The 17,910-nt window shown below is 47.0% G+C and overlaps 1 protein-coding gene across 4 annotated transcripts in view; it reads right to left on the reverse strand.

Moving 5' to 3' along the window:
- The window catches only part of tp73 (tumor protein p73), a 240,042-nt gene that overhangs the window by 101,313 nt on the left and 120,819 nt on the right, over window positions 1-17,910 (reverse strand). The window contains exon 1 of one of the 4 annotated variants that reach the window (XM_038821913.1): window positions 7,489-7,699. The exons of the other annotated variants lie outside the window; for them this stretch is intronic. Coding sequence (XP_038677841.1) covers window positions 7,489-7,527 — 39 coding nt within the window. The 5' untranslated portion in view covers window positions 7,528-7,699. Of the gene's footprint in view, window positions 1-7,488; window positions 7,700-17,910 lie in introns of those variants that run through there. 4 annotated transcript variants of the gene reach the window in all.

A 17,910-nucleotide genomic window follows, 5' to 3' on the forward strand; every position in this document is an offset into this window, starting at 1 on the left:
ATCCAACAATAATTCCCCGATTTGGTCAGTAAGAATTGCCGAACCTCCTCACTGTGCTAGGCCTCAAAATCAACCCAAGGAAAGCCCAGATTATGAGTTCACAGGTCTCATATTTGGGGACAGTAATGATGGAAGGGAAGCACGGAAGAGAAAGAAAGTGGATCGAGTCAGTAACACGCCTTCCCCTACCAAAGGACGTGAGTTTGTTACTCTCCTTTCTAGGCTCGATGGGGTACTGCTGAAACTACACTGATGGTTTCACTTAAAGAAAAATACCCCATGGGAATGGAGCAAACACCACACACAGGCTGCCTTGGAGTTAAAACAGGCCCTAGCGCAGGCCCCAGCACGGCAAGTCCTTGTCCCAGACCTCCCCTTCGTGCTAGAAGGAGCAGCCACGGACAGCACACTTGCAGCCGTACTTCTGCAGGATGCCTTGGGAGACATGGACCAGTATTCCAAGCCTCTCGGCTCTTAACCCCAGTTGAACAGGGCGTCTTGTGCGAAAAGCACCTTTTCGTGGTTTTCAGGGTTGGATAATGTTTCGGTTCATTAATCATTCCCACGGAGCACACCTCCATGCAGTTATTGTAGGATGGCCGGACCAAAGCGGGATGGTTAGCGAAAACCACAAAGCTCGCTGGTCCCTCCCACTCCAGGGCCGTGACATTGCAGTAAAGCATACCCGAGCCCCCACTTTCCTGGCTGACAACTCGAGCTACGGAAGGGAACCTCATGAGTGTCTGGTGACACCAATAAATTACCCCAAGGGACCATTTGTGACAAAACAAAAAATGGTGAGAACCCAAGAGAATTGGGAAGCAGGCAAACAGGCTCTGAAGATACTGACGCTCTCTGGTGGAGGACGGGAACAGAAAGACATGGGGCGGGATTCTGCGGTTATCGGCGGGGCGGGCAACTCCGGCGCGAAGGAGTGGCGTGAACCACTCCGGCGTCGGGCCGCCCCAAAGGTGCGGAATCCTCCGCAGGGGTTAGGCCATCCCCCGAGTGGTTTGCGCTGCGCTGGCCGGCGAAGGGGCTTGGCGCCATGCCAACCAGCGCCGAAGGGCCTCCGCCGGTCGGCGCGAGTTTGGCGCATGCGTGGGAGCACCAGCGTGTGCTGGCGTCATCCCAGCGCATGCGCAGGGGGGGTTAATCTCCGTGGAGGCCATCGCGGAGGTCCACAGCAGCCGACACGGAGGAATAGAGTTCCCCCACGGCACAAGCCCGCCTGCGGATCGGTGGGCCCCGACCGCGGGCCAGGCCACCGTGGGGGCACCCTCTGGGGCCAGATCTCTCCCCCCCCCCTCCCCCCCGAGGACCCCAGAGGCCACCCGCAGAGCCAGGTCCCGCCGGTAAGTACCCACTCTAATTTAAGCTGGCGGGACCGGCTATAAACGGGCGGCCACTCGGCCCAGGTAGTCGCCCGGGGCGGGCCGCTACACGCAGCCTCCATCAGCGCGCCGCGATTCCAGCCCCCGCCAAATCCCCAGGGCCAGAGAATTCAGGATTCACACCGCCCCCCCCGGTGATTCTCCACCCCAGCAGAGGGGGGGGGGGGTCAGAGAATCCCGCCCATGGTGTGGAATCTATGTGGAAGACCAGCAAGGCAAGCCTGAGGGAGATAGCCTTAAAGCTTCCCACACAGACGAGCGTGCAGGGTGCAGAGCTAGTGGTGATTGCTTATGTAGACAGCCCCCCCTGACCAATTCCCCACACTAGCAGCCATGCTCAGACAGCATGCATGTCTGCAGTAGTTTCTGACTTCCTGCCACTGTGGGAGGCTAGAGGATTCCTCTCGGCAGATGGGAAACATTTGCCGTCTGGACCCCTACTTAGTTTTATTTTTCAGACTATCCAAGGCTGTGAGGATGGCATCATCAAAGTTAGGGCCTATCATAGAATTTCCCCAATTGGGAACACAAGGGCAGATGAATTGGCCAAGCAGGGAACCTGGGAAGGGGAACCATGGCAACCCCGATTACCGAGCAGATTGATGCCATCTCTGTAAACCAGACTAAGGTCGAAGGCCTTAAACAAGCTCAGAGCAGCGCCCAGAACTGGAAACAGATTCAGGAAGGAGCACACCCAGATTCCTTTGACAAGTGGTGGGATACAAATTCGATAAAAGGCTGGAGTCGTCCTCAAAGATGGCCGGTACGTTGTACCAATTAGGGACCGCAACCAAATTATTTCCCAAACCCACGATGTCCAAGGCCAACAAGGGGCCGGAGCCGTGGGTGAACGGATCTGGTGACCAGAATGTGGTGGTATGATTTGCATAGCTGTCTGCCATTGGTGCAGAACACAGGCTTACCATTGGCTCTGGTTGGTCATGTGCCTCTCGACCGATTGGTTGAGACCAGTCATGTGACGGCTCTCCGATTGGTCGAGAGGCTGAGTTAACCACGCCTCCATACCGAGGTATAAATAGTCAGAACGCCTGGCGGTCGTCCGTTTACTGTAGTCGACCGCAGGGCTAACTTCTAGCTTATTAAAGCCTAACTTTTGTACAGCAACTCGTCTCGCGTTCAATTGATGGTTCATCACAGAAATAGATAAAGATGTGCGATATTCGCCGACAGGTTTCCCGACAGCGTATGGTGGCCACAATGGGAGACCCCACGGGCCAGCTCCGGGAACAGAGAATCTGGCCTCCTGTGTTCGGGTTTAGTTAAAACCTACTCTTCACTTCTCGTCTACATGACCTCTGCTCACGCAACTCTGCCTTGCCACAACTCATCACCCCAGGAAAACAATCAAATTAAACACGGACAGCTGGCTACCCCAGATTCTGGGATTAAAAAAAACAAAATCCATGGCATAGCCTAAAATGGGAATCAATTGATATTATAAAGGGGATTAGTAAAGAAGCGTGATCCGGCATCTGGTGGGAGGGATAATGGGGAGAAGAAATCCGAGATTAAGGAATAATGACACATGCTGCCCTGATCTCTCGCTATAGAATGTATTGTGCACTTGTGGTAAGGTACCTGGGATTCTTCCCTCAGAATGGACACAATGACACAGACCCACAGGAGACAGGAAGATTGAATGAACCTACACTTGATTCCTGTGGTTCGCCCCATCGGATGCTGGTGAATATGAGGATGTTATTCCCTGTTTAACTTCCCTCACAATAAAGCTTGTCCACTGGAAGGAGGAATTAATGAGGTGCTGGGAAGTAGAAACCGTGATCCAGCACCACGACCAAGGGATATATTAAGGACTCTCGGCTCAAAAGTTTTTCTTTGTATTTTGCTGTTTTTGTATTTATCTGTATTTTTTTACAGTTTATTTTGTACATATGAGCAGTCTAATTGTGTATTTATGATGTCTACAGAATGTGTAGATGTTGGGTTAGGGATTAGGATTGTTTTCCCGAGATGCTACTACTTGCCTGTCCAGAACTTGGTTAGAGTTGTATGATCCGGTTCGTTGATGCTCACTGGACCAAGAGGAGGGACTGTGGTAAAATGGCCAACGGCCTGAATCTTAGGCCCGACTCAGAATTAGACACTTTGAATTCAAAATTGGACAATTCAAATTAAGCCACAATCAGAACTACAGACAGGCCTGATGGAAATTCAAACAGCCAAATTCAAATACACTGGTCAGAGACGGGCAAGCCTACACTTGTCCTGTAATCAGGAGACTGGAGAGAATCGACCCTATTCAAACTTATCGATTATTGTGTATTGTCCACATGCAACCAGACTTTATTGCATCTCGATTTCCCGCCACTGTCTTCCATGGGATAAGGCTACATGTGGGCAATTCACCCAAGGATGGACTCCTGGTGGAAGTGAGCGGGGAGGGGGGGGGGGAGAGTCAACTCGGTGTCCTGCAGAGTTGAAATCGGTAACTCCATTTTGATGTTGCAACCTCTGCCCAGTGGCCTCACTGGCTGAGGGCCAGGGAAAATTCTGGAAGGACACGAAGAGGGGAATGCGAAGGGACAGTCAGAGACCCTGCCCAGCGAAGACTCGACATGGAGATTAGGGACCAGACTCGGCAGCGAACCAGAGACGGATGGAAGAGGTGTGCAAGAACCACCTTTGCAGTAGAGGGCCCTGAGACAACGGTGACTCAAGAGAATTGGACCCGCAACTCAATCAAGTTCATCGGCACGGGTAGTATTAGAATCTTGGGCAGATAATATTGGGGATATTTTGGGATAATAACTGTTTTATTGTACTTGTGAATAAATTTGCGTTGAATCATGAGTCTGTGTTTGTCCTTTGTTCATCTCGCAAACAAGGGTACCTGGGTGTTAATAATAAACTGGTCAAAATGTCTGATAAGTTACAGCCAACACCTCATCTAAGATGCATGATTTAAAAAAACAAATACAAATTAAATTTCCATTGCATCACATGATGGTGCATAACCCAGGCACCTCGATGAAGAATTTCCATTTGCTCTTGCGAATTGGATCAGGGGCACCAGTGAAGCTGCCTTGGCAACACACTGATCTTTTAGCTGCCCTTCCCAAATCACAAATCATCATAACTGCTGATCCTTTTTCCTGTTAGTGTGACATGCACTCCGCGCATACTGTCCCATTCTAAATTCTTCTTTCCCCGCACCTCGAAATGGTCAGGTTCCTTGTCTCTTTCCCCTTATAATCCATATTTTAAAACTCATGGTTGGTGTTACCCAAGTATAACATCATGATTTATCTCGCCTATTATTATCAATCTTGACCCGTATTTTGCATTTAAGGGTTTCGGACTTTTCATCTTGACAATAACGTTGAAAATGAGAGATTCTAGCCCAGCTTTTTATTTTAATTCATTGTTTCATGTTCACAATGTGCTTTGCAGAACAGAAAGTCATCGATCTCAGCCAAATTCAGTCAAGGCAACAGCTGGGTCACCATAATTGGCCTCGGTGCCTGAGGACCAGGGTTCCTATTCCTGATTCCAATAAAGTGAACCTGTATAGAATTTGGGTGGAGACGGACAACTCTGGTGGTGACTAGCTTCAGCTCACACATTAACAATGACCATGTAAAGAGCTGCTGGCATTTAGAAAACTATGCCTCAGAACAACGCATTTTAAGGAGGGGGGGAGGGGACAAAATTAAATTCAACAATTTTTTGCTCATTGTTTTTGCCAGTCATATAATTCAGTAAGCCAACTTTCTTTTTTGTCCTATCTTTGGACAATTTTGTGCAAAGATTCAATTCAAAGCACGTACGGATGGCAAGGAAATTGAGATAGTCTGGAATATAAATTGGATCTGCGTGCTTTATAAACAAAGAGCCAAGTTCAAAATGAGCAAATTAGGAATCAGGAGGCAACGTGGCAAGAGTAATACAGGTGTCTCGGCACTCCCAGCTGATCCTGCAGGGAGCACAGCTTAGAGAATCAACAGTGCCATAAACAGATTTCTTGCTGCCAATCCCATGACAGTGGCTTCAGTGTCGAGTGTGTGGGATTAAGGAATCGTCGTTAATGTCTTTGGCAGTAACATATACGAGGAGCCAAAAGTAAGGTTTCAAACAGTCAAAATAAAAAATACACTTTGAAAGAAAAAGGATTGGAAAGCAATCAGGAACATTCTCAAGGTACTCATTGTGAATGTAATGCAACTTATAACACAACATGTCTGCACAATGTTACTGTGACGTACATTTGGAGCATCTTCCTAATCTACTTTGCCTTTCTTCGATTCTCCCATTCTCCCAAAGCTTCTTGAAAACATTTAACTAAGTTTTCTACTCATCAGTGCCCTTAATTGTCCTCCTCGCCACAGGTTCAGCTGTTGTGTGCTTGGCATTGTCCGCTGCCCTTTGTAAAACCCTCGGAGATGGTGCACATGAGCGTCACCATATAAAAGCGATGTGGTTTTTACTTGTGTCTAAGGGTCATTAGAACATGGGGTGCTTTAGTACAAAAGCTATTGGGCAAAGAGACAATAAACGTAATGTAAAGTAAATTTGCCAAGTACTTGGAAAGGAAGAATATGAAAGGTTGCCGGGGGGGCAAGAAAACGCAGGTAGAGATGATAGTTGCAGTTGAAGAGTTAGCACTGACAAAGATTGTAGGCTAATCAGCTTCCTCTGCAATCTACGACTCCATGCAATTGGGTCATCGATTCAGAACGACCCCTGTTGTGTTACCTGCATGCGTTGCAGAATAAAGTTCTCTCCCAAAGGGCAATGATGCCCTTTTGATGACTGTTGTGAAACCAGTGAGCAATGCGATGAGCTTTATTGAAACAAACCTAGTAATACACTATGTACTTATCGTCTAATTCTTCAGGACCACAAGTTATGATGCAACAAAACTGGAAAAATTGTTTGTGAAGTTCATTATGGTTTAAGGAGCCCCTCAGGCATAACCTCTGACCATATCTTGTCGGTGTATTGTTTTAATTCATATTGGGTGATTCAAGACAGGGTAGACAAAATAAAGGAACCAGCTAAAATGATGGCCTATCTTTTTCTCTATTAGGACTAGCCAACTATTTCCATTATTTTCTATTTTTGATCAATTTACAGCATTTGTATTTTTAGTTCTCATTGCCAAATAAACATACTGAACCAAAACTTCCTAAACCGAGCACAAACCGAGTAACTGGTTCCTTTTTATTCATCTGAACCTTTCATACACCACTAGGTGTGAAAAGTGATAACTAACAGATCTGAAGGTGCACAATCCACTTTGTAGAAGCCGAGTGTTCTTGAGTATTAACACCCTGCCCAGAGGATATGATAGTAGGCCCTATCCATCCCACCACTGGATTTTGTGGAATAACGTGGAACCTGGGGGCTGGAAAGAAGGGAAGCCAGGCAGGTAAGGAGTGCCTCAGCTTTGGAGGTCTAGCAAAAGGATGAACTAAGTTTGGAGGTGGCGTGATGGGCCCGGAAAGCAGTGTTAGAGTGAAATTGGCATCTTAGGGAGGGCAGGAGAGAAAAGTTTAGAGCAGTGATGACCAATAGTAGCAGTGATAAAATAGGAGCAGAAAAGTCGGAACAGTAAGAAGTTAAATGATAGAGCTACTACACAGCACCTATATTTCTTGATTAAAAAGGATCTTTTGCCAATTCTAAGTTTTCAATTACAGACCCATTAAAGTTATCCTTTGTTATGCAAGATGAATTGGAATGTGCTAAATATTCCATGTACCTAAAATCCTTATGAGCCAATCAACACTTATGGGAATCCGATAGGATTCTTTAGAAAGGGGCACAGCAGTACTTAAAGGCAACACTGGCCTGGAGCAGCACCACTACAAACTCCTTCCTGTGATCAGAGAGATATTAGGTCAGTACAGCAGTAAATAATATTAATCTTCGTCATGGTGTTGTCTAATTACCTAGCAACAAGCTGAAGGAAATGAGAGCAGCATCAAAACTTATTCCCTCACAAATCAGCAACAGGTACAGATCTTGACAAAAATATAAAATTCAATTTTTTAAGTATATGTATATATATATTATTTTTTTTTAAAAAAGAGGTAAATTTGTAGCCACCTACCGTAGTGCAGTGCTGGGCTGCGTCACTTATGTAAAGCATTTTAGTATTCCCGAAATGCGGGTGCAGCTGGGATTATTCCCACCTCAGGTGTCATCGGAGATAGGGGAGGATGCTGTTCCCTCCGTTTTAAACAAACATGGCGCAGGGTCTATGACAGACCTTACTGGCATCCACTGGCCAAGGCTTGGGGGCTATGAAACAGGTAAACACGGTGGGACAGTCTTTGTCGTTTTTCCATCTCTTCTATCTCTCTTTCTCTCTCCCTCCCTTTCTCTCAATTCTCTCTCCAGACTGCATCTAACAACAAAACTTGGACCTCCCCTCTATTCCTCATGACTATTCAATTAACCATAAGGCAGGTTCAGACTTGCCCAATGATATTTGGGACTCTACCATTTCGGATCTGCGGTGACAGAGGGACTTCATTAATTAAAACGGCATTATTTCTCCTCGTGCAGGGCTTATTAACCTCTTTCTTTACAACATGCAATATTACCCAATGCCAGATTCCAAAACTAGTTAATACAGTTCAAAATTCAAGTTGTGTTTTAGTTCCAAAGAACAATGGAAGACCAAAACCGCTGTCTTTTGCCCCTTCTATAACCATCGCTGTCTAGCCATAATTTTACCCCCTCCCTTGACGCTGAATGAGACTGAACCAAACCATTCACAACCTTGTCGGCCACGAGCTAAGCTTGTAATTACATCTCCTTTTCAATACCTCCTAATTTTAATATTGTCCATCTCCACCCCTGCCTGAGCCCGTCCACTGCTGAAAACCTCATGCACCTAGATGTGACTATTCCAACACCCTTCTGGCCAGCTTACCATCTTGCACCCTCTATAAACTTAAGCTCATCCAAGCTCTGCAGCGCGTTTCCTACCTTATCACATGTTTCATCTTGGACGGGCTCATCTCCTCTTGCATTTACTGGTCTACATTAGCTTCCAGTCCACCATTTTAAAATGCACATCTTTATTTTCATAGCCTCCAATGAACTCATCCCTCTCCATCTCTATAAGCTTCTCCGGCCCTGGAACCCTCCAAAATCCCTTCATTTCTCCAATACTGGCTTCCTGCCCATCACCCGCCATTAGCATCGTGCCTTCAGGCATTGAGGCCTTAAGTTCTAAATTTCCTACCTAAATCTTTGCCCCTCTCTCCTGCAAATGCTCTTTAACACCTGCCCCTGTGGCCGAGCTTTTGGTCACCTGTTTCTTGGGCTCAGTATAAACCTTTGTCTAATGAGAGGCTTGCCGACTCATTTTAATATGTTAAAGTTGCTATATAAATGTAAGACATTGCTTCTGGTGAAATGAAAGCTTCAGTTCTCCTCAGCTACTGATTAAGGTTGATATGAGTATATGGACCATTTCCTTTTCACAAATGTTTACCTGACAGACCATATTAATCATAGGACTGTTAATTTGGTTAACCAAAGAAAAGTGAATACTTCTCATATGGGACCTCCAACTGTAAATCCCTATCATTGCTTTTGTTCCTATGTTGCTTTTAATCTGTTTTATAATCTACTATCTACAGTATATTTTTTTAAAATGACATTGATGTGACCATCAATTCACTCGGAACACGATTGGAAGTAAACTGTGGTTTTAATAGTCTTACAACTGAGCCTGCCTGTGACCAGAAGAACAGGCTCACACAACTGCAGCACTTTATACTTCCGGTAGTGGGAGGGGCCATGGGCGGAGCCAAGGCTGGAGCCCTGTACAAGCTCGTCTCCCCCTATGGGCAGAGTCGAGCAACGGCTCACAGACAGAGCCCACAAGGATACAATACCATACAATACAATACAGTGTGAATTACGTTCACCACAGACATACAAGGTGCATTCTGGTCATGTTGAAGGCATGACACTTCCGGTTTTTAGCACATCATTTGACTCATTAGTACATCTGTCACAGGCCAGATCTCTCAATTCAAAGTGTTAGACTTTGTGAGAAATTCAAGACAATCTTTAGAAGAAGGAAAAATAAAGCTGAGGGGGTTCTTCTGAAACAGAAAATGCTGTAAATCTCATCAGGTCTGGCAGCATCTGTGGACCAAGAAACAGAGCCCGCCCGCCTCAGAGGAAGAACAGGCCAGGTTTAAACAGACACTGGTCAGAGGCGAGCAATGGCAAGCCTGGACTTGTCTTAGAAGCTGGGACCGGAGGTGCTCGACCTTGACCAAATAAGGGCATTGTTTTTTGTATTTGCCAATATCAGCCAGACTCACTGGCATCTCAGTTCCTATATATGGAAAGGGCAACGTGCGTGCCATTCACCTGACAATCGACACCGAGGGTGCTCCTGGCGTCTTTCATATATGAAATTGTCAATCCCATTGGGTGCTGTGACACCCTCCCTGCCTGATAACCTCATTGGCTGGAAGCCAAAGAACCTTCTAAAGGGCATGAAGAGGAGGGGGTGGGTATTGGAAGACACATCTGGAGGCCACCCCCAGCGAAGACATGACCACCTAGTAAAGACACAGTGGCGAAAGAGGGCATGCATGCAAGACCCATCTTCGAGAAGACGACCTTCTTCCCCAGAAGCTGTATTTCCAACCCACATTCTATTCACAATGGACTCCTCACCACAAATGCAATATCAGTGAATTTACCCCCAGGGTCAGGTTAGCGATATTGACTCTCCAAGGTCAAATGATCTGCTGACATTCATCTTCTTGGCCCACATACTAAGAAAGTTACTTGGCTATACACAACCCTGGACTCTGTCCAGCTGGAGTTTCTCTTCAGGAGTGATTACACACATTAGGTGAACAAAACCCTCTCATATTCTGGTCACTACTGATTGCAGTGGAACTGCAGAATATACCCATGGAGGATTTCATACCAATTAACTATCGATAAATACCCTTAGAAAATGTGCATCAGTTGGATGTACCAAATAAACATTTAGATAAATTAACATCCTTTGTTTGGGGTGAGATGGATTGACCCAATAGTATGTACAAAGTGAAGTGTGCCCCTTATCATTGTACAGTGTGGGGCTGTGCCACCTAATCCTGTCATTGGTTAACCTGTAGTAATAGTGGGTCTAGTTTTAATAATGAGAATTTTGATAACTAAGACCTCACTAGCAAGGGTCTGCTTTTCAACTTATTGTATGTGTAAACAAGTCAGTTTCACAACCCGCTGTGAGTGGCTTGATTTGCGCATTTATACATTGTTCTTTTAATGTGGGGTATCATGGTGACAGTGGCTAGCACTGCTGTCTCATAGCACGAGATCTATGTCTATATTAATGTTTCTGGAACATACCTCTCCATTCACCTGAGGAAGGGGCAATGCTCCGAAAGCTCGTGTTTGAAACAAACCTGTTGGACTTTAACCTGGTGTTGTAAGACTTCTTACTGTGCTCACCCCAGTCCAACGCCGGCATCTCCACACCATAGCTCGAGGGACCCGGCTTTGATTCCGACCTTGGGTGACTGTCCGCATGGAATTTGCACATTCTCCCAGTGTTTATGTGGGTTTCCTCCGGGTGCTCCGATTTCCTCCCCAGTCCAAAGATGTCCAGGTTAGGTGGATTGGCCTCGCTAAACCGCCCCTTAGTGTTGAAAGTTTGGGTGGGATTGCGGGAACGGGGCAGGAGAGTTGGCCTGGGTGGGTGCTCTTTCTGAGGGTCAGTGCAGACGTGATCGGCCAGGTGGCCTCCTTCTGCACTGTAGGGCTTCTATGATAATACAGAAATCTCGCTGTGTAAGCTCTGCTCCCTGTTTGGCCCATGTCTGACTTTGAACTTAGGATGGCTCCGACTTTGGACTTTGTAATCCTGCGAGTCCTGTTCTGTAGTGATATTGTTACATGGTCCAGCCCAGTCGGTCTGCATCAGGTGACATGCGCTTATTTCCAGGGCAGCAGTAACCCAACAGGACAACCAAACATACTAATCGCTCTTCAGTTTTCCCTTCATTTAAAAAGATGTTAGGAGAACCTGAACATTCTTGAAATTGTGGGAAATAACAGGCTGCAATAAATAATGATGGATCTTGATGGGGGTTTCCTTTGGATAATGATGGTCAAGTCAAATTCTGTATTTATGACCCAGATTTTCATGGCATCTGGTGATCACATTACATAATTCATGATGTTTTACTGCAATCAGTACGATTAATTCGGAAGCTTGAGGCAGTTAGCATTTTGCCAGAGGACTGATGTAAAATTGGACTCAACAGAGCCCTCTAGTGACATAACAGGAGAATTCAATGGGAGCAACCAATTAGGCTGAAGGGGGAGCTTACATTGTTTTTACATCCGAGACTGATATTGTCAAGAATTTTTTTTCCCCCCCCTTAGAAAACTCCAACCCTGCCCCAGTGAGTACCATTGTTTTCTGATTTTCCCTCCCTATGAGATACAACAGAATTTTGCGCTATGCCTGTTCCGGAAGGTGTAGCCAGGACTGAGGCCTTGACACCTGACTGGCCAGTCGTGCCATGTCTTTCTACATATTCATATATCATCCTGTAATTTTCCAAAACACTAGGGAAGTGACACATTAATAAGGTGAAGCCTCTTCAGAAAAGCACTTATTTATAGGGCTGACTGTGCACAGAGACATCAGCAACGTACATTTATACGGTACCAAATGCCCTCGTCCTTTCACAGAGGGGTGAATACTGAGTATTAGTATAGGGGGTGGCACTGTGGCACAGTGGTTAGCACTGCTTGCTTCACAACGCCAGGGACCCGGCTTCAATTCCAACTTTGGGGATTATCTGATTGGAGTTTGCACTCCCCCCCCCCCCCCCAGTGTCTGCGTGGGTTTCCTCCGGGTGCCCCGGTTTCTTCCCACAGTCCAAAGATGTGCAGGTTCGGTGGATTGGCGATGATAAAATTGCCCCTTAGTGTCCAGGGATGTGCAGGTTAGGTGGAGTTGTGGGGATGAGCAGGGGGAGTGGGCCCAGGTAAGGTGCCTTTCAGAGGGTCGGTGCAGACTCGATGGGATGAATGGCCTCCTTCTGCACTGTAGCAATTCTATGGTTAAGAATTGGAGGAGGTGACCAAAAATACAAGTTGAATCGAAGGTGGGGCAGAGATATCCTGACGAAAGAATTCTGGCAGGAAGTGTCAGAAATTAAGGCTAAGCTGAAGGCGTTGCAACTGATGGTAGAACAGAAAGAGGGAATATAGAGGAGACAGGATTTGGAGGACATATGAAGAAACCAATTAGGAGGAGCAGGCTATTGGGCTCCTCAAGCCTTCTCAACCATTTAATAAGATCATGGTTTATCTGATTGTGGCTTCAATGCCACTTTCCTCCTATCCCCAATAACCTTTATCTCTCTCTTGTTAGTCAAGAATCTATCACCACCCAACCCCACTGAATCCAGTGAACCTTTTCTGAACTGCTTATTACATTTATATCCTTTTGTAAATAAGCAAATAAAATAATGGGCAGCACGGTAGCACTGTGGATAGCACAATTGCTTCACAGCTCCAGGGTCCCAGGTTCGATTCCGGCTTGGGTCACTGTCTGCGGAGTCTGCACATCCTCCCTGTGTGTGCGTGGGTTTCCTCCGGGTGCTCCGGTTTCCTCCCACAGTCCAAAGATGTGCAGGTTAGGTGGATTGGCCATGATAAATTGCCCTTAGTGTCCAAAATTGCCCTTAGTGTTGGGTCGGGTTACTGGGTTATGGGGTTACTGGGTTATGGGGATAGGGTGGAGTTGTTGACCTTGCGTAGGGTGCTCTTTCCAAGTGCCGGTGCAGACTTGATAGGCTGAATGGCCTCCTTCTGCACTGTAAATTCTATGAAATTCTATGAAAACAATACACAGTACACTAGATGTGGTCCCACCAATGCAACGGTCCTTCTAGTTTATTTCCTTTGTACCCTTTTTATAAATTATTTTGGTCCGTGTACCCATAATCGGTATGTGCCTTTAAGCAGAAGACTAAGTTAAAACAGCCAACAAGACACGATATTTTCAGGTTTTGTATTTTGGAGAGGAGAAACCAGACTCCTCAACACCAAATGGATTTTAGGAACCAGCTTAGGAAGGTCTTGACTGGTTAACCAGCAACTGGCCAGGGACAGTTTTCTGCCTGACAACAGTCAGTGATTGGTTCCTGCGTGATGCTTTCTGAGAGAACGTGGGAAGTGAAAGGAACAGTCTGACTTGCTGCTCTATTGTTCTGAAAGTACGGAGCACCTGGCACATTCTTTGCTGTTAACCTGGAATGATGCTGAGTCTGCAGAGAAAGTAGATAACCTTGCCAGAGGAAATCATCTCAATCCGAGACAGAAGTACCACCCAAAACGAAAACCTGAACTTCAGAAAGATAGTGATTGGAAGTCATCCCAGTATATCAGAGATCCTTATTCTTCTATTCATATTTTTAACACTTTTATGAACACATCATCCAGGCTACCTTTGCCAATCTGGTTCATCCAATCTGTATCTAGATTAAAAATAACCCATAATTTTTGCTGCATCTTTCCAATACGCCCCAAGCTCCCCATTATTTCTTCCTGTATATTCTGTTCTGCAGTCTGGTTACTGTTAGGGGACCTATAAACCACTCCCAAAAGTGGCTTCTTACCATTACTATTTCTCATCTCTAGCCAAACAGATTCTACATCTTGATGTCCAGAATAGGATGGCAATGGAGGGATATGGACCCCGGAAGTGTAGAAGATTTTGGTTTTGACGAGCAGCGTGGTCGGCCCAGGCTTGGAGGGCCAAAGGGCCTCTTCCTGTGCTGTACTTTTCTTTGGTCTTTGTTCTCCCCTTCCCTTCAGCCAGTGGCCACTATATCTGATGATGCTCCCACTTCCCCCAATACTGGTGCTAGTGCCCCATGAATCGAAACCCACTTCTCCCACGCCAATCTTTGAGCCATGCACTTAACACTCTAATTTGCCTGATGCCAATTCTTCCATGACTCGGGTAGTAATCCAGAGACTATTACATTTGAGGTTCTGCTTTTTGATTAGGCCCATAGCTGCTCATACTCCCTCAGCAGAATCTCTTTCCTAGTTCCACCTATGTGATTGGTACTTATGTGGACCATGACCATTGGATCCTCTTGCTCCCCCTTGCAAGTTCCTCTCTAGCCCAGAGCAGGTGTCCCAAACAGCTGTCTGGATGCCCGTACTTAGCTGCAGAGAACTGTATTTATAGTCCCCCAACTAACACTACATTCCTATTAACTCTCCTTGCTGAAATGGCTTCTAGCACCACGGTCAGTTTGCTCAGCCACGCTGCAGTCACAACTTTCTTCCATACTAGCTGGAAGAACCTTGAACCGGTTAGGCAACTCCAAAGCCTGTGACTCCTCCACTTCTACCTTTTGAGGTCTCCACATCTTCCTCACACCTGGTCCTGAGCCTCCAGCCTCTGCTCCACTCTCTCAGTCGCAGCCCGAGTGGCTCCACCACTTTGGCCAAATCCTCCAAAGTCTCTTTCCTCTGCTGTTGGAATTTGCCATTCAAAAACTCCACCAGCTGCTCAGTCAACCACTGGGTGGGCAACGCTACCCCCTTGCCCTCCACCATCTTGGCACCATAAAAACTGTGCTGCTCCATCTGCTCTCTCTTTCTCATGGCACTTCCTGTCCTCTGATCCATACACCAACCTCACAAGAGTATTACCGTCCCTGGGCACTCAGACCTTTTGCCTCAAAAAAACCCTCCATACGGATGGGGAAGGACCAAAAAAAAAAAAAAATTCACCTTGAGCGCGAGTCACCAAATGTGCAACCACTCGATCCATGGGCCCCACTGGAGGTCACCCAGATCGCATTTTTAACACGATATTACGCATGGTGGCCAATTTATGCCCATCCAGTGTGAATCGCATCTGCTAGTCGGGTTTGGACTGCACAGGGAGGGTGGAAAATGTCAGGTGGGGGGAGTTTCAAAATAGACACGGCAGCTCCCTGAAGGGTGCCAGGATTTATGGTAGGGGCTGAGGGATGTGCCTCTAATAACTGCCCCTGTTCTGTAGTCATGGTGCTCACGGAAGGCAGGAGGGCAAGTCAGGTGGGCACTCTTCCCTCCCCCCCCCAACCCCCACCATTTCTCCGATGAGTACCTGGGAATGCTGGTGGAGATCAGTGCCAGGCAGCACACCTGCGTCAAGAAAAGGCCACCCCACCTGACCAAAAAAGTCTGGGCAGAGGTTGCCGCCCAGGTGAGTGGGCATGATGTGGCTTCAGTTACATAAAAGGTTCAATGATCTTCTGCAATCAGCAATGGTAAGTGCAGAGAAGGCATGGACCTATGTGGGGGTGTGGTCAGGTGGATGTTACTCTGTGCGTGTAGGGATCTGGGTGCGCATGCCAGCTGGCACTCAAGCCTGCCCTGCCAAGGCTGGAATGTCAGCATCCTAGTCTCAGTGCTTTGGAGGGTGAGGTGAGCCACATTCCACAGATACATCATCCACAAGAGCAGCTGGTAATCAGGAGGACCCCCCCCCCACCCCACCCACACATTAAGCTCCTGGGAAGACATTGCTCCTGTGTCCCACTCTCTCTGGGAGCCAGGCACCAGTGCAGAGAATCACACGTTGGTGGGCATTAGGTCATTGGTTCTGCAAATATTGCAAAGTGGCGAGAGCGAATCACATGTGAGGAGGTAGCAGAGGCACAGAGGTCCCAGGATGCCAACAGTGGGAACACTGCTGGGGACCAGGACCACGCTGAGTTGGAGGCAGATGATGAACCTCTGAAGATGTTAATCAGGTGGCAGACGCTGTAGTTACAGTGGGATGCGGAGGAAATCTGGAAGAGATCCATGAGGATTTGCGTGCCATGGCTTCCATACAAAACTGGAGCCGTGCGTAGACCCTGAACACAAAGCGCACATCCTCCCCCATTGAGATAATGCTGGAACGGCGGCTTAAGGGACACCCTTTGGGGCTCCAGGGGTTGTGCTTGGACTAGTATATCTGCTGTGACCTCTGGAGGTCACTGCCAGTGTGAGAGATAGATGAGGCACCTCCTTGCTCTGCTAGGTGCTCATCCATCAAGGAGAGACGTGCAAACGCACCTCACACAAGCAGACGAGCTGTTGTCTCTATGGTCTCCTCCCAGGGTGCTCCAGACAAGGGCAGTAGCCCCTCTGCCAGTGGCTGTCATGATATGCAGTCATGCAGATGATATACAGACAGGTAGCTAATGAACACAGTGAACAGGACATGACCAATGAGCAGGTAGGACACTTGGGGGTGGGCATCTCACTATAAAAGGCACGAGGCACTCACACTCCGCCTCTTTCCACTGATGAACATCGACAGAGTGAGTCAGGGTGTATGTACATTACCACACCTGCAGCACGTGGCTAAGAGCTAGTCTGGTTCAGTCAGACAGAGTAACCACACTTAAGTTCGCAGAAAGTCGAACTAATAGAGAACTGTGCTAACTGTGCTACTGGTTCAATAAATTGGATTGAATTAACTTCAAAGTCTGGAGTATCGTTTGGTTAAAGCTGCATCCAGTTGCAGCCTGTGTTATCCCAGAGTACATAACACATCAGTGGCCACTGCATCTATGATGCTGCAACATTAGAGGAGAACCCAGCCATGGAGATGGATGTTCCCTTCCAACTGGAGCCAGTTTAGCAAAGTCAGCATGTTGTCTTCCTGCCATTGCCAATGAGGGGTAAGCACCAAGACGGAATACACGCAAACACAAGCTCAAGGCACCTTTAAACCACCAAGCACCTTTAAAGCTTCTTTAAAGCACGACAGGAGCGTGTCACAGGTTACATCATTTATCTTCATTGCTGTGTGTTTTCTGATAGCTTTGGTACATTTGTTCTTACTTTAAGTTACATAAACATATTGCTGAATTCAATGGGCTGAGATGGCTGCATGCTTTGTTCATTGGCCAGATGTTGTACAGCTGAGGGCTTGGTATGGTGCAGCAATTCTGGGTTGAGCTCAAGGAAATTTTTATTGTTAATCAGATATTATCATTTTGGATTATGTCAGTCTCTATGCCTTGGATGCTTCATGAAGGTTCGTTGGATCAATGCATCCCTCCCATCGCTACCCAGCCGAATGTTCAAGCCATCCACCTCAGCATGCTCACCCTTTGTGATCCCAGACTCACCTTCAGACCAATTACTGGAGTCATCCTCCCTGACCTGTGGTCCTGCCTCACTCTCCTTAGCCTCCACTGGTTCCCCTCCTTGTCAGAGTGAGATTGGGCAGGGTGCAGCACATGACAACTATGAGGGAGACACACTCTGGAAGATATTGCAATGATGCTCCGGATCGGTCAAGGCATCGGAAGCACATCGAGCAACCCAATGCTCCTCTCCACCATATGATGATACATTACTCCTGTTATAACTCTCCTCTCCCTTAGTTCTTGGGTGACAGAGTGGGGTCATCAGCCGCCTCTTTAAGGGATAGCCCAAGTCACCCAGGAGCAACAAACAGCCT

Source organism: Scyliorhinus canicula, chromosome 16 (assembly GCF_902713615.1).
Source record: "Scyliorhinus canicula chromosome 16, sScyCan1.1, whole genome shotgun sequence".
NCBI classification, from domain to species: domain Eukaryota; kingdom Metazoa; phylum Chordata; class Chondrichthyes; order Carcharhiniformes; family Scyliorhinidae; genus Scyliorhinus; species Scyliorhinus canicula.